Below are 23,687 nucleotides of genomic sequence, written 5' to 3'. Positions count from 1 at the left end.
TCTGCTGGTTTGGAGTGAATCAATCAGCAAAAGCAAAAGTGTCATTTTGTCGGATGTTCATCAGTAGCAAACAAGACGTAGAAGTTGAAAACTAGAATGGACCACACGCCTCAGAAATCTGAGACTGTCCTCCCATCTGACCTTCTTTTAGAGTTTCGTATCTTCTATAAAGCACAGATCCAAAAACCATGTGAAGCAAGCGAAAATGACGCAGTTATTTTGAATCTTTTCTTTTCTAATGCAGTTCCTCAAACTCTGCATTAAGAAAAACCTTTGATGGAAACACGGCTAGAGTCTGTGTGAAACACTGTTTGGTTCACGTTATTATTCAACTTAGTCGCAAATTGTTATTCGTCTCTGAAAGACCTTATCAACGTTTTCTTGACAAATTATAGGGATGCAATATTGTTCCATGCACCACCGTATCCAAGTTGTTTCAAACTGTTAAATCAGCAAAAAACAAAACAAAACAGGAATGTTAAGGTAGAAAAAAAAAACTGCAGCACACAGAGTTTTACAAGTTTGACGGGAGAGTCCGTCTGATTAGCCACGAGCCTCCCACTGCTCTGAGGATTTAATTTCTTCTCTCCAAACTCACCGCAGTGAGGCTTCTTTCAACAACAGGCAATGGAAAAACACAGACATGACTCAAAATATCCCAGAGTCAATTTGTACTTATGTCTTTAAGAACCTCGTTAGTGTTGTCATGGAGACGGTAAAAGTTCAACTGACATTATCCGAGTGTCAGATTATTTTTTCATACAGGAGCATGTGTGTGTGTGTCTGTGTGTGTGTGTGTGTGTGTGCGTGTGTGTGTCTGTGTGTGTGTGTGTGTGTGTGTGTGTGTAGGTTTGCTCATCTGAGTTCAACCTGGATTTACATTTAGTCTTTTAAAAAACTTCTGAAAACACGTCCAAAAAAAATCCCTTTTGAAATTGTTTTTGTGTATATATTCTTTTTTTTTTTTACAATAAAAATAATCAAAAACTAAAATTTTGTGACACTACTTTAGAAATATTTGCAAGAAATTTTGCAATGTTTTTCCTCCTACCTCATTCCAGAATCTACATACAAAATACACAAAGAAAATAAAATATAAAGCAAACAGATTGGAAACAAAGACATTTTTTCTCTTTCAAGAACTTAGATAGCTCGATTCTTGTTACTCGCCACATCGATCACGGACTACGAATTTATAATCAAGTAAAGCCGAAGCAGCAGTGCAGCAGAAGTAAAACAAATACTGCCACCTGCAGGTGGGAGTCAGCAGTCGATTAAATACCGTTTTTTGTGGAAAGTTTGCGATAAAGCGACAATTATGCATTGCCACGAAATAATGCAGGAATCTGTTGATTTTGCTTCAATTTATAATCTGTGTTTATAAAATAAATGATAAAATAACGATGGATATAAATGTATTTACAACATTAGCTGAATGCTGCTCATGAATTCGTATGTTTGTGTGAGCTGTGAGTGTTGGGATGTTCTCACACCTCACAGTCCAGTAGATTTTAGGGACTAAAGTTGCAGCATTTGTTCTATTTTCAGCTGGTGAACAGTTTGACTTGGTCTGACCAAACTGGGCTCTTCAGACTTGTTTGTTTTGGTTGTATTTACCCAGAATGCCCTGCACTATAGTCCAGTTCCTGCTTTTGGAGGGAAGTCCAGTCTGCTTGAATCCACATGTGCATTCGAACTGCGCCAGAGTTCACTTCAACCAAACTGATACTGAGTTTTTCTGGTCTGTTTGGACCAGAGTTGAGGACTAAACAGGGTTGGTGTCAGCGCATCCGTAGAGCGTATATGCCTCTGTATGGAACCGTGTGTGTGTGTGTGTGTGTGTGTGTGTGTGTCTGCCTGGCATTCCACCCGGGAGAGGATCCACTGGAAAAAAAAAGAGCGCCGTCTGTCGCTCTGCCTCTCCAGATGCTATCAGGCTGAGTGCGACCCGAGGAGCAGAGTCTAACAATGGCGAGCCTGTCTGCAGCCGAGGTATGTTGTAATTGAGCCGCTCCGAAGACGGAGGCTGCCGAACAGATAAAGACCTGCAAGCCTCCACGTGCCTCTGGCTCCGCTCTGCGGCTTTTCGGGGGCCGGAGGGGCTCCCGGCTAGCGCCGTTAACAGAATACCACCCAGAGTGGAGAGAGGTGAGGACAACGCGCCCTCGGGCCCACTGTCACTCCGTTCAACACTCCGGGTGAAGTACCTTCTGTATGAGGGCTTAAACGCACACGGGCTTTAAGACGGGACTTGTTTGAACTAACATACACTTGAAGCTCGTCAGCAGATTAGCTTTATATGAAGCAGACGTGGGTTTTTTCAGAAAGCTTCACGTAGCAGCGAGGATGTGTTGGACTGTTTGTGGTGGAGAGGCAGAAGGTCTCGGTGTTTATTTTGCCTGTAGGGCCGAGGTTTGGGGATTCCTAGGAACACTCAGTGGTGTGTGATGGGAAACATCAGACAGAGGAAAAAGCTCCGGGGGTTGCCCCTGTGTGCTAATCAGAAACACAAGGACTGACCCAAACCGGATTGTTATCACAGGTGCAGATGGTTTGGGCTGACCAGAGCGGAGCGGTAGCAAGTCAACCTGCTACAGCTTCTCCTTCCCTTCTTTCTTACAGTAGATGAATTTCAATTACAAAACGCCTGCGATTTTCCGCTAATGTCGATAAAAACACACACGGCTTCGCAATTGCGGCGTGGCCACTGAATATGAAGCCACGATTAAAATCTGATGTGAAAACGTTTCTTCACACAATAAGTCTTTTAAAAACACTGCGCTCCGTCAATCTCCTCCCCCCACTTCCTGTTGCCTTCTGTCTTTTCCGTCAGTGGCAACGTCCGGTTGTCGATCACGACTCGTGGTGACGTGAAAAAGTGTTTCCAATGTAGTTTCACGAAATACATTGATTTCCATACAGACAAAAAAATAAAATAAAATACTTCGTCCTAGCTCAGAAACGTTTTACCGACTTTTTTCAAAATGGCCGTGTTTCCACTAATCAAATCTATGTTCGTAATTCCAATTTGCGTATTTATATATTATATATTCAGCTCTGGAATAAAACTCTTTCTCTGATTTTACTCTTTATTGGTTTATGTTTGAGTAAAATGAACCTTGTTCTTTTATTCTGTGAACTACTGACAACATGCCTCTGAAAATTGAAGCAAATATTTAGTTTTTATTTGCAAAAAAATTAGAAATGGTCAAATTCATGAAAAAGATGTGGTGCTTTTAGACCTCAAATAATGCAAAGAAAACAAGTTAATGTTCATTTAGGAACAACAATGTTAATGTTTTTATCAGAAATCAATATTTGTTGGAATAACCAGGAGGTTTTGAATGGGGTTCAGAGCAGTGGGCTCTTCATTAGCTGAATATGCAGCTAGAGTCTCTAATCTACTAGCCTGTTGTCCACCTCATGAGCGTGATCAGAGTTAATCTGATCACAGAGCCGTTCAGCTTATCGTCTCTCCAGCCGATCTGCGTTTGCATCATTTATAGAGGAGAGAGTGGGAATAGAAAACCTGACAGTTTTTATCTTCTACCTTCGCTCTCATGGCCCGTTCTGCTTCCAGCTCCTCCTCCAGCTCCTCGATGCGGGCCTAAAGAGACACACAGGAGAGTCACTTCCATGAGCAAGAAGCAAAAAACCTGCTTTTACTGAACTGTAAAATATGACAAGAACATTACAACGTGCTCCAACTATAGACTGTGTCACTACAACAGCAGAAAAGAAAAAAAACAACATTTCGCTATTTCAGGCCAGCACTTCTGTGCGGTTGGTCCCGCCTCGTGCCCTTTGCTTTCTCCAGAGATTTGGCACGCTTCTGGCTTTTTTTTTTTTTGTCTTTTCCTCAGGTACTAATGTAAAGAAAGAATGTCCTGCAGCCACCAGTGATTATCTTCAGCATGACCCCGGACTGGCCGAGCTGTGTTTGGTCAGCGAGACCAAAAAGCACCGATGCCATTTGTCTGACATTCGAGGAATTTGGCTGGAGATTTTTTTTTTTAACATTTACGTTTTACAACCCTGGCTAAAAGTCAGAGCCACGGCGAGTCAAGGTTAATTACAGAGCAGATAAGAGTAAAAAAAAACCCCAAAAACACAACCAGAGATCATAAACACCTGAAGAAATCCCAGCCATCAGCTTGAGATCCTGATTGATGGATTTTTAACCCTCAGGGATCAGCTTCATTTATAACCCTTTCAACTCATTAAAGGCAACAATATCCACTGAAAACAATGCAATAAAAAAAAATAAAAATGGGAAATTTTACTATTTTTGTCCTTGGATAAATAATGCAGTGCCAATCAAAACTAATAAGGCACCTAAAGTAATATTTTGTAGTTTTTCTGCACAGAACTAGAACCGTATTGAACTATTATCAACAGGTCATATAAAAACAAAGAAGACATGCTAACGTTAGCCTAGCATTAAAGCACACTGCTCAGCATGAAAACGAGTCCAGCAGAAGAAAATGAAAGAATAGAAGAGGACTAGGAGAGACTGTCATGTCAAGGACATCAATGGTTAGTTTTTATCTGACTAAATGAGCTTATTGTTATTACCTATGTTGACCACTATGGGGTGCTGTTTGTAACGTTACATAGTTAAAAATGAACAGCAATTATTTTAGCCATTTAGCCTTTGAAGCAAGAAAAAACAAATGGGTGTTTATTTTCCAGAGTCTTATTTCCACCATGTTATTTATTCATTTATACAGTTACAAACTAAATATTTAATCACCAAGCTGAATGTTTAGTTCAATGCTTCCCAGAACCAAACCTGGAGAAGATTCAACTTCTGTGCACCACAAATCTCGGACAAACTGCAACACAGCTGGAACACTGACTTCCTTTAAATCAGGACCCACATGTTAGAGTTGGTTCTGAATCATGAACATTAGCCAACATATTGTATGTGGATTGAAGATTTTGATGATGACACTCGACAAAATGTAAGGCTTGTATGGTTTTATGTTTTTATAATGTAAAGCACTCTGAACTGCCTTGCTGCTGAAATGTGCCATGCAAATAAATTTGATTGACTGATTAAAATCTAACGCGACCACTGAGGATTTTTTTTTTTTTTTTTTTTTTTGCAATTGCACATTGCCTGTCCTTGGGATGAGTTTGGATTGTCGATTCCTGGGAAAAAGAGTCTCCGCCTTGTGAACAATGTTTCCCTTTTTAGAAAAATGAAACTTCAGATCGCTTAGAACTGGCCTCATAGCCCTTCTCAGATTGACCAAAAGCAACAGTTGCTTCTCTAAGGTCACTGCTCTTTCTGTTCCTTCTTGCCATTGCGTCAACGCCATGCCAAGATCCCAAGATGCAAAAGATCCTGCTCTGGTCAAGTGGGTTGGTCAATTCAATGCTGTTCTTGTGTGTAAACACCTACAATATAAAGATATTCTGCTTTATTAATTATGATGAAGTACAAAAATGTCAAGGTTTAACAATGATGATAAGGTATAGTGTTACAAAAGTAACAATTACTAACTTGAACTCAACACAGAAGACGTTGCAGTGCTATTTACAACACAAAACTGTATCGTACAATCAATGGTAAAAATAATTTTAATTGATCAATACTTTCAGTCCAGAGGTATTCTTTCAAACTAAGTGAACCTGAAGTGCTTCCCCCTCCTCTCTCCACCATAAACAATCAAAATGCTTTTGCAAACATAAATCACTCACAGCACGTTTCTGCTGCACTCATCTCCTGCCAACGCTGTGTTTTCTACTGCTGATAAAAATTTATTGCCCCCTTCCACAGCCTGCCGTGTTGTGTCATGTTCGGTGTTATCTTCGGTTTCTATCGTTGTCTCGGTGTCAGGAAGTTGTGTCTGACATGGCGCGTAGCCCGGGGGCCGCCCGCGGCTCACCGATGGCGGTGAAAGCCGCCTGTCGGCAACACGCCACGCAAAACCTCCCAAAGCACCGGACGACTCGGACTCTGACGAAAGTAACCATTCAGGGCAACCCGTGCTGCCTTTGATCCAGCAAAAATCTCTTGTTGCCAGCAATTACTCATACGTAATAACTCATCATTTGCTCTCTTAAGAGTTTACATAGACTCAAAGAAATGTTTGACTTACATGCCAGCGGAGGACATCTGTGGAGAGAACAGCCATGGCGAGGCAGCAGCAGTCCGACTGACTGACTGACTGAATGAGAGACTTACTGTCCCAAACATGTGCACACACACACCCACACACACACACACACACGCACACACACCTTGCTGCTGATCCCCTCCGGCATGTTGCTGTCCACACCCCCTTATGCATGCACAGCCTCTCTCCGTCTTCCCGTCAGTTCCCCTCTCACATATCTGGTTCTCATTAAATTCCCACCTTCAGCTGCCTCAAAATGCATCGAGTGGTCCAGAAACAATTGTAGAAAATGTGTAGCGTAGCAGCGTTTGCTGTGGAGATTTACATAAAATTGGCTCCAGACTAAATGATTGCTCACATCCCTCGGAAATGTAGAGGAGATAACATCAGAAAGTCATAAAAAAAAAGAAAAAGAAAAATAAAGCTGCTCGATTTGATTGCAGGGTTCAATCTTCAAATTTGCATGAGCTTGTTTTTTTTTCTTCTTCTTCTTCGTTTTTTCTCCTGCTCTTTGATATGATAATAATTGTCCATAAACTGGAATCAGATGTGGCCTCAGAGTCGACGTCTCCTCACTTGGGTCAAAGGGGATCTACAGCAGCGTGGGTTGTTATTTCCTGTAGGATCCACTCTCAACAGAACATTTTTAAACCCCCGCATGTTCACCAGGAAAAAAAATAAAACAAAAAAAACAAAAACATTTCAGACTCTGTGCTGTTGTAAAATACTCATGTTAAAATACTGTAATTCATTACAAGACCCTACATGTTGGTTCTTCAAAGTGCCTGTGGACGTTTGGAACCGTGCAGTAAACGTGTTGTCTGATTGATTTGACTTGGAACGCGACGACAGGCCCTGTACACCTGGTCAAAGACAGGCAGTGAAGGTGATGAAACAGGTTAGGATGAAGTCCTTTAAGGCATATTTTGGGTGTGTTTTTAGCAAATAAGCACAAATTAAGGGGAGCATTTAAATAGTGCTATTTATTTCAAATGCACAAGTTACCATTGGGCACCAAATATCTTATATTTATATAAGAAAGAAGAGAAAATACAGATTTTTTTGTTTCAGTTAACATATCATGCTCAAAATGGGGTAGGAAGAAGTGAGAACTTATAAACTCCTACCCCTAAACTTATATTTGAAATATCTTATCACCCATTCCTTTTGTGATTGAAATTCTAACCCCAAATTCTAACCCCAACCCAATTGTGGAATAAGTACAATCTGACGCAGATGGGAACAATCAACAACTTTGCTCGTGCTTAAAGCACTGGGTGCCTTTGGGCGGTGAAACCTCGGCACTGGGGAAATCCATCAAAGGTGACAGCTGGGAGTCGTAAGCCACGCCCTTTTTTGTGTCCTTTGACATTCAAACACCTGAGCAGCCAAACATTGTTTATAAGTTTTCTTAAGGCTCCATTCTCTAGTCACTCTCATTTATCCCCTTCAGACTCAGTTTATAGTAAATTACAACATCTCTAAATCATGCTTATGCTGATGACGCACAGCTTTATATTTCTGTTTCACCACATGATCGCAGTCACTCATATTTGCTGAGTGAGTTTGTCCAGGCTATCAATGGGTGGACGGGCCAGCAGGTCCCACGTTAACGCATGAAAGACAAAAGTTTCTCAAGACCAGTTGCCTTGCAATCTGAAAAGTTGTGAGTTCAGTTTTCACTTCCTTCCTCAATCTGTCGTCCAATCTACATAGGTGTGTATGAAAACTCAGTCTATTTAGCATTGACAAAGGAAGGCTAAAATCTACAGAGCGTTATAAAAACCTTAACAGAATTTATGTACTTAAATATCAATAGCCACAAAAAGTCTCTCAATCAGCTTCAACTTTAAAAGAATTAACAGATTTCTTTCAGAGCAGATATTTGTAATGGAGTTTGTGTTGATAAGTCTAGACCAGAAACAGGCAAACTGATCATATCACGCACTTCCTTGACTCGGCGTAAACCCTTCCTGGTCCATAGGAAACCAGGTAGCTTTCGTAGTATCGACCATCATGTGAATCAGGTTATCAGAGACATCTTTACTCCCAGGAAGAGAAGTAAATTAACTCAAAACAACATTCAGTTTCTAGGCTCCTCATCTCTGAAAACAATGCCATTAAACCTGACTCCTAAGCTAATGACTCCTAAACCATGAACTTCTACTGCAAAAGTAGAAAGTAGAAAACTTCAGGTTCAATTAAAAATATGTAGTATCACAAAGGCGCCTCAATTGTCACCTGAATCTACGCTACAACCATCTTTCGGGTACATCTTTCACTCCAAAATGAAAAACATTTACTCATGCCCAGCTTTCTTGTTGTGCGGCACAGTATGAACACCTTGAGCTAAACATCTGCTGCACAACCAAAACGATTCTTATCTCTTCAGACACAGATGACCCCAAAGCACTCCGGCTGAGGGTAACTGCTTTATGGCCACGCAATAAAACTACTAAAGAGCCTGGCTCTGTGGAGAGGAATGAAGCATGCGGGCCGCCCTTTAAGCCAACTGCTTTGAATTATGGGATGAGGAGGGAGCTTCATTTTTCATGACAGACAAAGCATTCTTTTTTTGAATCCAGGCAAGTCCACAGACGCATTTGCGCGACCATTTTGTCAAAGGATAACAGACGATGGAGGTCAGGAGACAGCTGACTGGCCTGTCCATCTGCATCTACACCTAAACCCAGACGTCCTTATCTCTACAAGTGAGCAACAGACATAGACTAAACACACGCCAGTGACAGAGATGCATGCTATCGGAAATGATGCTATCTGGATGACACACCAAGATCCACAAAGTTTACAGGACAAAGTTTACAAAAGGTTGCACCAAACAATCAGCAGTGTAATCCAAACAAAAGATGCCGCACTAATTTCTTAACATATTTAACAAAATGTTGTGCTATGCTAAGGATAGTTCTGAAGTCAACCTGCAAAGACAAGTCCTCCGTTGGCATCCTCTGGTCGTTCATTCGTCACCCTTGAAGCTGCTGATATCCTGCGTAAACACATGCTTCCAAAAGCCAAGTGAAACAGAACCTTGATAACCTCCTGACGTTTTCTTCATAGGAATTACACCTGACCAGGTGTTACTGTATAACTTTTACACCTTCATGAAGGGGCCCATCGAGGGTTCTCTTTCTATAGATGATGCACTTGACAATGTCTTTCTGTATTCAGCTCTCTCTTTCCTAGATAATCAATTGAACGAGCTTCCCTTGCTGGAAAATGGACATATGTAGACTGTTTTTGATCCCATAGATTTTTGTGCTGACTCGGAGCTTGGTTGGACTCAAAGATGGGCTTGGAGGCTTTTCAAGTCCGGGAATTTGATAGTTTGACCAAATCTGTATTGAAAACCTTCCTTGGCTATTCTGAATACTGCAAATGTTTCAAGGTATTCTATAAATTACAAAATAAAAAGGTGTAATTTAGTGGAAAAAATTTGGAGAAAATGTCAAATCTCAAAGTAAAAACAAAAAAACAAGAAAGGGTTTTATTTTGAAAAACTGGAAGAGTATTTCCTTGTAGCAGTACTCAGAGAGGAACATCTGGGTTCCCCTACTTAACCTTTAATCTCCAATGTAGTGATTGAAAAAACTTTAAAAATGGTGTTTAGTCCAGCCAAAGAACACAGTCATGTCCTAGTAGGTACTGAAAATACGTCCGCATCAATAAACATTCACTGCCCAGGTTTTTCCACAGTAAACATCGGATCGAAATCCAACGTTTGATTTGTTGCGATATTTCAACCCACTGTGTCCGTTCAGTTTAACTCTCCCACAAAAACTCTGTTAGCTCTTCCAACTGACAATAAATAACAATAATAATAAAAACATTTAGCATGTTTGGCCTCCAGCTAAGATTTAAGGCTATTATCAGAAACAGCTTTTGATAAAACAGACAGCAAGGTCAGGATCTGAGCTGATCTGTTAGCCAGCTGGCCAAAGCTCGAGCAGATCACTCAGCAATGTAATGAAACAAGAGCCCGGTTCGTTTTATACCGCCTCGCTTCCCCATAAACGACACTGACGAAGCGGAGTCAAAACAAGAGCGCGTTTCTAACCGTACACAGTCACAGCATCAGATGGAGGTAGGAGATCCAGGCGGATTCCTGCAGGCCGCAGTTCCAAACCGTATCCTGACGTCCTGGGAGCAGGAAAGCGACTGATCCAATCACCAAGCGGACGGCAGCGGCTCTGCTGAAAGCCAGGAATGTGTCTGTCCACCGAGTCGTCAGCTTCTACTCAGCACCGACCGAGTTAGTAAGGAGCTGAGAGCTCGTGCTTGGGCCTGGCAGTGAAACCGTAAAATCCAGCTCACAACACACACACACACCACACACGGCTTAATGAAAACAAGACCTGAGCAAGACTTTGGGGGGGAGAAACTAAGAATCAGCTTGTTTTCAGACAAATCAAGGCTTCACGAAACCAAAGATGGGGCTTTAAAATGATACATAAGAGATGTGGAGTGAAACAGTCCATGTTTTAACTAGGTCATATATTGCAAGTTTTATGCTTGTCTATGTTAAACGTGGCCCATTAAGAATAAATAAATAAATAAAAACAGCTTGTTTCTCATGTTTCACACAAAGGAATAAAGGTTTATAAATATCTACGTCAAAAATCTCTGAAAGGACAATAAAACGACTTTAGAGGATCATTAAAAAAAAGTCTGTTTTTATTTACATTTGAACAAGATTGGCATCTCAAAAATGATTTGTTATGAGAATGTCTGACCATTAGTTACTTTTTGCTCATAAGACCAGTTTGGTTTGGATAGCCATTTCCCCATTAATGAATAAATAAGGTCTTAAAATATGTTTGATAACCTGAAACATATGGAGTAAGTTTGACAAAAAACAAACAAACTTAAAAGCAAATGAAAACTGGCATGGTAAATTTGAGTGGTATTTTTATGTTTGACATATTTTACAGAAATTAAACGAGGGACGGATTAATTAATTAGCCTGTACTTGTTACCCATCAACTTCAGCAACAAAAAATCCAACAACAAAAACATCTTACCAAGCGTTTTTAGTCAAGTTTCAAGTGAAAATATCTTAGAAAACTTGAAATGAGACAAAACTACTTTACAAATAACTTTTCCACAAGGCAAAGCAGCTTGTTTGAAGTCAATAATTCCTTAATATTCATGAAAAAGTTACTAGTTCCATTGGTAGATTATTTCACTTGGAAAATGTTCTTGTTCATTTTGGGCCATCTGAATGTTCTTAAAGGGCCGGTTGTGCCAGAATGTATTGACAAAACCAATTGGATTGTTAAAATATCAATAAATATCTGATCCTCCAAGATTGTGTGATTGTTTTTGTGTTTTGTTTTGGTTTTTTTTTACAGATTTTGTCGTGAAAATTTAGAAAGGTTTGTAAGAAATTTTTACAATATTTGCACTATTGCCTGATTTTAACGGTGACGTTTTATTACTCGCCGTATTGATTACGGCCTATAACTTAACATCAAGTAAGGCTGAGGCAGCTTCACTTAAACTGAAAGTTTTTGACCAATCTTGAGAAAACCTGCAGTAAAATCAGAAAGAAATGTGGAAATTTGTTGATTTTGTGAAAAACTGGGGAAGGTAATTTGGGGTCTAGAGGACCACATAAAACGCTATGGCAGGCCAGATTTGGCCCCTGGGCCTTGAGTTTGACACATGTGCACTAGAAACTTGACAAATACTTTGTAAGATTTAGATTTTTTTGCAGTGTAGCACACAACACAGCATCTTTAACAAAGGAAACAAGTCGATCCACGTGATGCGTTTCTATTCTCAGTTTTTGACCTGGTGACCTTTCCAGCTGCTAACTGTAAACCCGTATCGCTCCTGACCTGCAGCTCCTTGCTCCTCCTCTGCAGATCCATGTTGAGGGCCTCCTCTGCTTCCAGTTTGGTGCTGGCACTGCTGATCTCCAAGTCCTTCCTTCACACCGGAGGAGAGCAAACAAAAAAAATACAACCTTCAGACGACCAGAAACGATCTCTGCCGACGCAGCGTACAGGTGACTGATGAGCTTCTTAACGTGTCATTTTTTTATTGCAACAACATCCAATAACGCTCCACCGAACCGTGAGCAGAGCTGAATTGACAGATTTCATATTTCGGGAAGGACTAGAAACGAGGTGACTCATTGGCTTTATTAATGCTGAGCGGGGTCAAGCCGAGTTGGTGTGTGTAGTCTGCGTCTTCCCCCGACACCTGGCTCTTTTCTTCTTTTGATTGTAGCTGCGAGGTACAGCAAATACGTCTCTCTGCTGTCACACTACGGAGGGCAGATAGCAACATGTTGGGATCTTGGTGAATGCTTCACCTGTGGGGAAGGTATTCTTTGGTTTCCAGGGAGAATTTCCCCCCCCACCCGACGTTGCTAAGTTACCACTGCAAACTGCAAGGTATTTTTGGGGAGTTTTATGAAAAAAACCAACACAAAGTAGAGCATAAGTCTGAAGTGGACGCTTTCACAAGTGTCCATCTTGTGGAAGGGCCGAGCCAACATAAAATCTTATCTGGATTTAGTTTGGGACTTGAGGTAGGCCATTGAAACAAATTAATATACTGTAATATAAATTGTTCTATTGAAGCGCTGGTTGTATTTTTCAGTCGGGGTGGACGATATGGCTGGAAAAACGTATCACAATATAAGCGTTTCATATCAGTGAATATGAAATATCTGAAATTCAGCCAAACTGATGGCGTGACCTTTTCCTGTTTTATCCACAGTTTTCACGCTTCACCGTTGTTTAATTTTAAGTAGCTCTGAGGCTCGGTGGCAAAACCTGAAACTGCTGCTGCGCCAGTTACTCAACAGCTTGTTGCTAGGTAACCATAGAGCAAGTGAGTTATGGTGCGTTCACAACAAAAGCGTTACGCGAGTCAAAAACGCATCTGACGCTTCAAGTTCGGCGCGTTTGCACTTTGAATGCAAACGCTTGACATGTTGCTCTACACCTAACGTTTCACGCGTCTGGTTTACGTTCAAAGTCAGTGTGGAGGCGCGTTGAGGGAGCGTCGAGCGTCAGCTCTAGCCGTTCTTTGCCATTGGACGCTCTAGCCACTTCAAACGCTCTAAACGGTTCAAATCTCGCTGCGCTAGACGCTCGAAACGCGCCGTAACGGCTCTCGATTCAGAGTAGGTCCTATAAGTAACCCTCCCCATGCTCTCTTGCATTTTTTATGATGTATGGTTGCGGCTTATATGAGAGCTGGATTTAATGCTCTGTCAATATTTATGATTGTGGTAGGGTTTAAAATATGAACAGTATCTGGAATTTTTCTCTTTTTTTACCTGTCTTTGAGCTTTTCACGGCTAATTACATATTATCAAGCATTCCACAGAGATTAAAGAGACAAATCCTATCGTGGCTTAGGAAACGGGTCAAAGCAGGTACTTATTCAACCAACTTCTCTGCTGTCATTAAACAGGAATACAATTAAAGGACTAAACGTGACTGAGAACCTTATATGAGAAATTACTCAGAAAAGACAGACTGAAAGGTGAGCATCAAAAGAGTCAAAAGCATTTCAACTGCAGCTGCTAAACTACGGTAGGTATAAGCTCTCTGCTTTGCTTTTTAAGCTGTCTTATACTGTATTTCCTTACTGAAATGACAGCATCGAGTCTTCAAAACTTTTTGAGATGCATACAGAAGCGACACGACGGCACCAAATCAAGCATCCCAAAGAAATGGTTTGATTTAACCCGACCTGGTACGGTCATATTCAGTAAATTAGAAAATGTGTTCAGATGAGGCTGATTTGTCAGGTTGACAATTTTAACAATTGACAACCTTTAGGCAGGTATTAAACTTTCTTTTTATTAAGTATAAAATAAATGGACTTAATACTGTCCTAATTTATTGAATGGTCTGTATTCCAAACCATGGAGCTAATGTTGGGATACAGTTCAAGATGACAGACTGCTGGGTGCTTCATCTCTGCCTCATTTTACTGTTACTTCGGTTGTAATGCTACTTACACAGGGTCAAGTTATTAAAATATGTTCTGTGCTACTTTGCTAACATTTTTGTACAATTCTACATAGGAGAAAGCTTATGTAGAATACTGAAAAGGCTGGAAACGGGCCACTCAGAGGCAGGAAGGGACATCTGTAGCTAACTAGCTAATGTTTATGGTTTCCTAGAACAGTCAACAAAATGAAAAAGCCACAATAGGAGTCATGCTAAAACGGAAGTTATGCTAGCAAGCTAGCATAGCTGTTGTAGCATGGCTTCTATTGACCCTTCTGGGCTAAATCTTACATGTTAACATGAAGGCGTTTTGGAATACCGTTTCAAAAAGCATTGAGGCATTTTTCTTTCTCCCTGTTGTCAGTACTGAAGAGGCTCAGGTTTCTGTAGGAGGCCATGACAGCCCGCTGCTTCTGCTATGAATTTGTTTTTATATCAGAAAATAAAACACACTGACCTTTTGATAAGATCTTCCAAACCACTCCTCATCTTCTCCACCTCTCCTAAGCTGTCCTTAGTAGATCTGCTGTCAGCGTCCAGCTTCCTCCTGGCCTTCTCAGGCTCGCCACGCTGGAGCCGCTCCAGCTGGAACTCCAACTGGGAAACAGACAAGAAGACGACATGGTCACTGGAGACACAAGTGTACACAACAATCATGGTTCACTTTGTACTTTTGGTTTTAAAGTTGGTTCTCTTTAAGGGGCTGGTGTTGAACGCTGCAGGCAGCTGGATTTGGGTTTTGGTTGTTTTACCTCCACTGCCAGTGATTTTTATTTTAGCTTGATGTTATTGCTGTTGAAAAATGCTGTTTGCATTGGGGTTTGTCTTGATAATTAATATTTCTAATAAGATTTTAGGTCAGTCTTCCTGCACATATCTCATCTAGGTCTTTGTGACCAAGATGCTGAAGCTGATGCTGATAGAAATGAAAGCCGACCGCTGAACTGTCGTATATTGTTTGGTCTCAGGAGCTGAATATGTCACTCCACCCCGAGATGTTGGATGTCAGAAAATGTAGACTCACATCTTCGGCTTGCAACTGCAGCTTGGTTTTCTCTTTGGTCAGCAGGTTCACTTTGTCCTCCTCCATCTGCAGATCCTCAATCGCTTGCTGTTAGATAGAAACAAGATGTCTGAGCCTGGGCTGCACATGTTCCTAACCCTTTAATTCATCACATGGCTTCACATCCGTCTGACGGCATCACCGGAGCCTCGCAAACACTGGAGTAGCTTCTTTGCAAAGAACACGTCAAATGTGGTAATTTCCTGTTTGATCTACAGCCATCTGATTTCTTTTTATCTTGTTACATGAAGTCATTATTCGCCAAAGCCCTGAAATTGTCAGAAGGTGTGCATTGGCGTGAAGAAGCAATTTTCCCATTGCAGATTTCTTGTGTCACATTAATGTTTCGCATATTCAAGCAAATGCTAATTTAAGGCAAAGACAACTTCAGCTAATTGAAAATGCACTTTTTAATGATAGTTTCAGGTTGAAACTAAAATCCAAAACTGATGACCAGACATTCTACCTCAGGAGTTTCCATTAGAGAGCAGGATCCGTGGTTTCACTGATTACAGGGTGTGCTCACACTGCAAAGTTTAAATAAAGCAGAAAGCCACAGATCTGCGTAAGTCCAAGTTTGAGGAGGTGGAAAGAAGGAGTTTGTCCATTTTTTGTTATCGAGGTGTACTGAAGACAAGGTTGTAAGCTTCACGAGTTCGTCTACCTGTTTACTCCGCCTGCATCTTCGTTAAATCCCACCAGTCAAGATTTCAGTGACAAAATGGCCATTAGCTCCGAGATGACTGTCGGAGTAAAAGTGAGCCAAGAGTGGTGGTAGAGAGCAGAACAAACACACAAAAACATGCAAGGTACAATAGAGCAAAGTACCAAGGCTACTGAAAAGTTCTCTCCACTCGCATTAAAAAAGACGAGGCCAAGATGCCGAGTCAGATTTTATTAAAAGTCAATTGCTGACCCCGATAATATGGCGGCGAACTCTCAATTCTCAAGCCCTGCCAATGCTTTGAAGCCCACTGCCCTCATAATCCTTCAAAAGTACGTCGTCCAGAGGGGGAAAACCTGTTTGAACATCTTCTCCTCGTGTCACATTCAGTGTTATTGATTTGGCTGTGGGGTCAGGGTTAGAAGACAGGGTGTGACAGCTAACATTTACAGGCACACAATGAACCAAAGCAGACCTGAGAGTGGCAGGTTCTTAGAACGAAGGGCTCTGAGAACCGTGTTGGGTCATTTTCCCAGGCCTGACCTGAAGAACGGCTTCAGTTTTTAGTTCAGTTTGTGAATTTGATGAATGTAAAGAGTCTGATCCATGATAAACCAGTCAGGTGTGTGTTTAGAGCCAGTTACCTGTTGAAATGTAAGATTATACTAGAGCTAGACCACGGCCGAGATCTTCAAACACAAGACATGCGTCAGTCTCAGGGACTCTCACTGAGGGTAAATATTTCTTGAATCCACAAGAGTTGAAAGCTATGGCAACACCTGATACACACAAAGCATAAAATACGCCTCCTCCATCCTCACCTGGCTCAGCTCCACCAAATGTTCCTTCTCCCTCTGGAGCTTCTGCACAGCTTCGTCCCTCTGCAGCAGCTGCTCGGTCAGCTTCTTCACCTCGCCGTCTGACAGCTACAAACAAAACGACAAATTCAAAGTCATAATTCATCTTTAAAGAAAACAAACGGGTCATTTAGGTGTCAAAGCAAGATTTAGTTTGATTAAAATTCGCGATCTACTCCACTTTTACGCCGTGAAGTCAGTTTCACCTTCAGTTTCTGCTGCTGAACTGTGAAACCAGTAAGTATTCTGTTTCATCGGGGAAACCAATCTCAGTAGTTTTGCAGTTTTTCCAACAGACATTGAAGTTTCCTCTCAGAGGATTAGACACCGATTCTCGCTGAAGACACACATGTAGGCTGAGATAAATACTGGTAAAGAAGAGATATGTTTTACTATTACCTACAAAACAGAAGCGTTTGATCTTTCTCTCAACTGGATCAAACACATTCAGCAATAAGTGAAAAAAATTGCACTGCTTTCAATTTATCGCGATAAATTTCTTGTCATAAGAATTTTGATTTATTTGCTTTCACGATAAATTCCAAATAATGTTTAAAACAAAACAAAAAACACTGTCCATATTGTCTGGGTTGTTACTTTTAATGTTTTCTTCACTGTTTGTTTTACAAGAGTATCGATAAATATTAATACATTTGAAAATATGATTAAATGCAGTAACTGTGTATTTTAGCGATACAAATTACACTTCTTCATGTGACTGGTGAAAGGAAGCTTATTTTACAGCTATCATTGCTGTATGATTCAGTCACAGTTGTATAGTAAACTACAAAAGAAGAAATAAATAGTTCGTATCGTCCGTATCGCAATATTACCACAAAGTATCGTGATAAAACTTGTCCATGTACTCCACTTTAATCGCCCATCACTACATCAGATTTAAGTGATTCACTGATGAACCCAGATGATTACATAAACTGTACGAAATAATCTCTGAGATTAAGTCAGGATTAGCTTTTCCTTTTCACAGCAAGTAGGAATAATTTTGGTAATCCTCACCAATCTAAGGAGGAAAAATCTTCTTAAACCCAGAACTGAATTGATCTAAGCAGATTCCAGCAGCTCTACAGCGACCACCCCAACCACCTTCACACATGGTTTGAGAATGCACCGGCATACCTGAACAAAAGATAGCATCTTAATCCCTTAATACGCCTCAAATAAACAGATTAAGGCTTCGGTGAGAGGGCCGTAACAGAGATGGCAGAGTAGCCTCTGGCAGCGGCGTCTGAGCACAGGAGACGGGATTTGGTTACGGCCTTTAGAAACTTGCCAACTTCGAGGAAAGCGATGTAAGTTTTTATTGTGATCTGAAATTTACAGCACAGCTGTAGGTTAAAGAGGGACAGGCTGTGGCATGAATATCTGCGGAGTAATTGGATATAAAAAAGCCCAACATGTGTTTATCAAACGTGGTCGCATAAAGTTATACGTTTGAGGATCTTTGCGTCTTTTGCGGTCTGAGTGAGTCTGAGTTTGTGTTTCGTCTTGCGTGTTTTCTCCTTGGAGCAGGAGTTTATCCCTTTTTATGTTTTTTTATCCCTTTTCCATGCTTGACATGCTTCAGCCGCAAACTTTAATGTGCTTTGTTGGGATTCAGTGCGTCAGCTGGGTGGATGGTGATGCAACTGTCATGTTTCACCGATGTTTTCCATCCAAAACGAATCACATTTAGATTTAAAATTATGTTGATCCAGCCAGTTATATTGTTTCTAATAGATAGTGAGATGTGTCTCTTGGAAGACAATAAAACGGTGTAGAAAGGCGTATCAGTTTTGAAATGATTACATCATTTTATTTACATTTTATCAATAATAATACGTCTCAATAAGCAATGGAAAAACTTGGATTACACAAAAAAAACTAGCAAAAAAAGCTACCATTCTTATAATTTCTTAAGAGTTGTTTGAAAGTTTCTTCAGATATTCTGATGATTTACATACATTTGGTGATTTGTGAAAAAGCATAACTGCGTTTCCCTTTGAGGCTGTGAAACTCTGCAGCTCTTCTAGAGTCGCTGTTCCCAGAGGACTCAAAAGATACAAACACCACTTTTTTTTTCTACATGTTTAGAAAATCATGTATTACTTGTGTTGCACTTGAATGTGTTTAAAAATGATACTTAGTTTTGGTCTATCACATAGACTAAGGTAGAGCAGATCCTGTTTCATAAAAAAACTGCCTCAACAGGCTCCTTTGGTGTCATGAAGTTATTTTAAAATGACCTTTATGCTTAAAATGAATTGGAAAAACCAAAAGTGGTTCATTATTAATATTAGAAATGTCAAGAATCAGGATTTTTGGCACCAGGATATAAGAAAATGTATTTAGGATCTGCCTAAAACGCACTGTATGTCTTTGTTTTTAATATTACTTAAAACTACAGCATGTAACATTCATTTAAAAAATATATATATATATTTTTTTACATATTTGTTCAAACTGTCACCATATTGTGACAGTTTAATATGAAACAGGTAACCTTTGAAAAGATCAATATTCCTCCTCTTCCTCAATGGGTCGCACCGCTCCCGACCAAAATCAACCAATCAGAGCCAGGAGGCGGGTCTTAGCGCTGTCAATCAACCTCAGCTAAATGTAATCCTGCAGCTTTAAGTAAATACAAACTCTATTCGTCATCATTAATACCACTAATTGATTCCAAATGGGTATTATAGGTGGAACAAAAAGATAAACCAAAAAAAGTAAGCTGCTTCTGGCGCTGATGCCCTACCTGTTTGTCCCGCTCGGCCGTGGTCAGGGCGCTCTCCAGATCGTCCAGGTCTCGTCTGAGGCTGCCGCACTCCGCCTCCAGCCTGTCCCGGTGGAGGACCAGCGTTGCCGAGCAGGCCTCCTCCTCCTCCAGGCGCTCCGAAAGGCCCGACAGCTGCCGCTCCAGCTCCCGCCGGGCCTTCTCCAGCTGGGTGCAGCGCTGCTCGGACGCCTGGACGTTCTCCTGTTCCTACAGCCGGACAAACATCGATTCAGCCTGGGAATCATACAGCGTGGTTTTGTATGAAATTCTTGTCCACTGTCTCTACTGTCTTTGTAAACTTTCTTTTGTTCCACAAAAGCCCTAAAAGCTGATGAACCAGTTGAGGAGAATGAGGGAGGTCCATGGGAAGAAAAAAAAAATGTCTCAATTAATAAAAAGCACAAGAGATTAACGGTTAATATGAGAGGATTAGGGACATAAAGGAGAGTCAGGCAAACACCAACAGATTTATTTCAGACAAAGCTCTCACCGCAGGTTATGGCACAAGACTAAACATATCCACCTTCAAGTCAGAAGAAAACTTCCCTTTGTTATTTTGCTTTTCGCATAGTTAGAAAGGTAAAAGGCAGGACAATGGCCGCCAGATCTGACTGGATTAGCGAGTTTTTCTTAACACCAGCTGCCATATGGGTGAAAAGGTCCAGAAGTGAGAGCGTACTCACTGAACTGGGCTTCATTATGGACCTGTCATCACGGTCAGCGTGTGTAGAATGAAAATGTTGTTCTACTACAGTGTAGAGATGTACAAACTGTTTGCCATGTGGGCAAAAATGGTCAAGTTGGAAGTAGTAAAGGGCCATAAAAATCAATTTTATGGTCCTTTTTTCAAAAGTAAATTTATTGTATTTTTTTCTTTAGTTATTAAACTAAACATGCAATAAGCTCATGAAATGAACAAAGTGGTGGAATTTCTAAATAATATTGAACCAATTAAAGACTGATTTTGCCAACGAACGCACGAGCTGTGCATTCGTTCTAGAATCAGTGTAATCAGAAAAGCCTTACCACCATTAAATCTCTACCTTAGCTTCTCCAAATTTCTGAATTTCTGAATTTCACTGATTTCTACGTCTATTCGGTCTCTTTTCAGAGTCAGTCCAGCTGCCTCTGAGCTTAGAAACTGCAGCTCCAAGGAGGAGCTGAGTCTCAAAGGCGGAGCTAGGTCCACCCAGGTGTTTTTATACAGCCGAACGGTTGCCACGGGAGATTAAAGGACTTCTCAGACATGCGTGAAAGAATCAAAGCAACACTCCAAATATGTTTATGATGAGCGAATAACATCATAACTTAGTCAATTCTACATCGTACTGCAACTTTAAAACGAGAAATTACTACTTTTTCTACCACAATAATTCCTTTAAGTAAGTCCATATGCCCGGGTTAGGGTTAGGGTTGTTGGGATATTCTCAACAATCCATAATATAGTGTGTGATACCCACAGCTGCCAGTCTGTGCTCCAGGGTGGTGCTGTAACCGTCCCAATCCAGGTCATCAGGTTCTGGTTCTGCTCCAGGATCCACTTTAGTACCATTGGCTTCCTCAAAGTCATTAAGGAGGGAGTGGCATTTCTTACTTTTCCCTGTAGACATCATCTCAGCAAACCGTCACGCGGTATCTCGTCCTTTTTCTTTTTTTGGAGATTTTACTCGTTCGGTGCTGGAACTTGTCTGACAGAATCACTTTCCCTCCTCTTCCTCCTGACTCATGTGCAGCTGCTCTGAGTCTTCCAGGTGGGTTTGAGTTGGATCACTTTCAGTCCCTTGAGGTGCTGCCAGTAGATCCTCTTTCTCACTTCACTCTTTCTTTGCTTTGTTCCTCTTCTTCTGCAAAGTCTTATTTAACTCAAAATCAAACGTTTGTGTTTCGTTTCAGAATGCGCTGGAATCCCGACTTTCCTCTGAATCCCGTCGTCGGTTCTCCACTGAAAGTAGCCTTTGTGCAGACCACCCTTACAATGTTTCACTGCATCATGCCTTTCTCTGTCTTCTTCTACTGTCTCCTCCTCCAGAAACAGGTGGCTTTCTCCGGCTTGCTGGGAAGGGAGGGAGGAAGGACGGATGGGTGGGGGTCCGCAGGTGTCCCTCTGAATGGGAGTGGCTGGTCAGAGGAAAAGTTATGCGACCACAGGAACTCTGCACTCACCGTAAAAGCCAGGAACACAAGAGCAGAATACGAATGCAGAGTAAGAATGCATTTTTTTCCTTCTTCCCCCGGTTATAATTGACATAAATGTCTTCTGGGCACACGCCCACACGGTCGCCCACAATGCCACGGCTTCATCTGAGCAAGAACAACAAGGCGTATTGTGCCTCAACCCAAGCGTGGCTCCTTTTTTTTTTTTTGTATGAAGTCACAGAGACTCTCAAAAGTGTTTATCTATCTACGTCAACATCAGCCCAGGGTCATGAGATGACGATGAATGCTGCCGGTAGCCCCGACAATTTCTAGTAAACTTATGAGGTTTGCTCAGGCCAGATCAAAGAAATACAAGCTAATACTGTAAGTGTGAAATAGAGTGCTTTGAAAATTCAAAATAAAATTCTTAACAGGAGTTAAAGAAATTCAACCAACAGCATCCGGATGCAGAAAAATCTAACTCTACTCAAATGAATGAATCTAAAGATGCTGCCAATACCAAGAGAACCTTTATCCAACCCAATGGGACCAAACAATAGAAACAAAAATGCTTTTCTAAGAATGCATTTTGCTTTCTGCAATTATGCGGCCTCGCCTCTTGTCCTTTACTCCCACTATATCTGAAGACTCCGGTCTTGCTCGGGCCGTGGCCCAGAAAGAAGCCCTCATGTCCAACACCAACATATCTGACAAGCAGCCTGGCAATGAATCATGTAAAAGAATGCGCCCAAGTCAAGTCTGCGAGCCTGAGACACTAAGTCCATTTTCCTTGTAGCATGCGCGACAGTCTTTCAGCCCTCGTCATTCTTTAATCAGAAAATCCCACTACCTGTTCATTACAGAATTACATGGTGGAAGAACGAAGCCCCTGTTATGCGTTTAATTACTACGTTTGGCTCAGCGGCGCCTCATTCAGCCCATATTCGTGTAGTGTGTCAGGATTTTGAAATATCGTCTCCATGAAGCAGAAAGCCTGGAATTTAACTGCTTGTAGCCTTTCAACATCCTCACAGCAGATGAGTGATGAACCCGGAGGCTAACGTTGGTTTAGCTGTCAGATGCCTTCATTTGATGACATGGCAGAGCTTTGTGAAAGTGCCTAAACCCCATTGTAACACAAACAATTAAGGCTGACTTTATTTAAAGCTTTAAATACACAATGACAATGAAGATATAAAACCGTAGCACGTACAAAATCTTAAGATTGTACCTTTAACAAATTTTTAATGTTTTTTTAAATAGGGTTTTTATACACCAGTAACAGTGATGGTAAGGACAGATTAAGCTAGGTTTATAGTTGGTGCGTTAAACTGGTGGCATCGTCCCTGCACCTGCCCACGCACCTCTTAATTTTTTGTGGCTTTTACAATTTTTTTAACACAAAAACATAGGGTAATTCACCAGTGGCCCACTATCATTGGCCTTGGTGGGTTTTCTAGGAGAAATTCTGTAATGTGAGCCATTTGGACCTCGCAAACAACAACTACCGCCTTAATTGTACCATTTTTAGCTTAGCTAAAGAAACATTGTCCACTCAGATATGCACGTTTTTCTCTAGAGCCATTCATAAGAACAGGCTGCTCATTCTTCCAAAAAGATTGGAAACTATTATGCTAACATAATGGCTGAAATTATGTTGAACTATCGTCTTTGCATATTTACACTTTGCTTAATTTCTTGCAAATCTGCGATGTTAGCTTCACCAACCGTAAGCTAATTGTCAAAAACTTGTGATTTTTAGGTTTTATGAGCTAAATCAAACTTTTCAGTAAATTTCAATGTATGTCTGCGTCAGCTGAAATATAACTCTAGAGTCATGGTAAGGTCATCTGATTCGCGAGATATGCTAATTCGAGAAAAGGAAGCTAGCGTTTGGTTCAAAAGATTTTCAGCTCGTAGTGTTAGCTTTAATCCTATTTGTAGCTGGACCAGCGATCAGAGCGTTCTGGAAGAAAACCACAGCAGAGTTCTGGGGAAAGCCTCAGACATACACGTGTTTGAAAGGAGAACTCTTTAGTTTACGTCACCAGGAGTTAGCCGTACATTTAGCATACCTG

At 41.1% G+C, this 23,687-nt stretch overlaps 1 protein-coding gene across 4 annotated transcripts in view; it reads right to left on the bottom strand.

Annotated features, from left to right (window-relative positions):
• LOC103144473 (putative uncharacterized protein MYH16) overlaps nt 1-23,687 on the bottom strand; it is a 48,149-nt gene that overhangs the window by 11,650 nt on the left and 12,812 nt on the right. For 2 of the 4 annotated variants that reach the window (XM_007561491.2, XM_007561483.2), the window contains exons 2-7: nt 19,453-19,680; nt 16,665-16,769; nt 15,141-15,227; nt 14,574-14,713; nt 11,981-12,071; nt 3,551-3,607 (exon numbers count right to left, since the gene is read on the bottom strand). In XM_007561491.2, the coding sequence (XP_007561553.1) occupies nt 3,551-3,607; nt 11,981-12,071; nt 14,574-14,713; nt 15,141-15,227; nt 16,665-16,769; nt 19,453-19,680 (708 nt within the window). Of the gene's footprint in view, nt 1-3,550; nt 3,608-6,107; nt 6,481-11,980; nt 12,072-14,573; nt 14,714-15,140; nt 15,228-16,664; nt 16,770-19,452; nt 19,681-20,933; nt 21,652-23,687 lie in introns of those variants that run through there. The other 2 variants (XM_016676262.1, XM_016676268.1) reach the window with 2 other exon arrangements.

The sequence above is a fragment of the Poecilia formosa genome, unplaced genomic scaffold (genome assembly GCF_000485575.1).
Source record: "Poecilia formosa unplaced genomic scaffold, Poecilia_formosa-5.1.2 Scaffold4, whole genome shotgun sequence".
NCBI classification, from domain to species: Eukaryota; Metazoa; Chordata; class Actinopteri; order Cyprinodontiformes; family Poeciliidae; genus Poecilia; species Poecilia formosa.
Note: the sequence above shows the minus strand (reverse complement) of the source record. Positions and strands in the feature narration are given on the sequence as shown.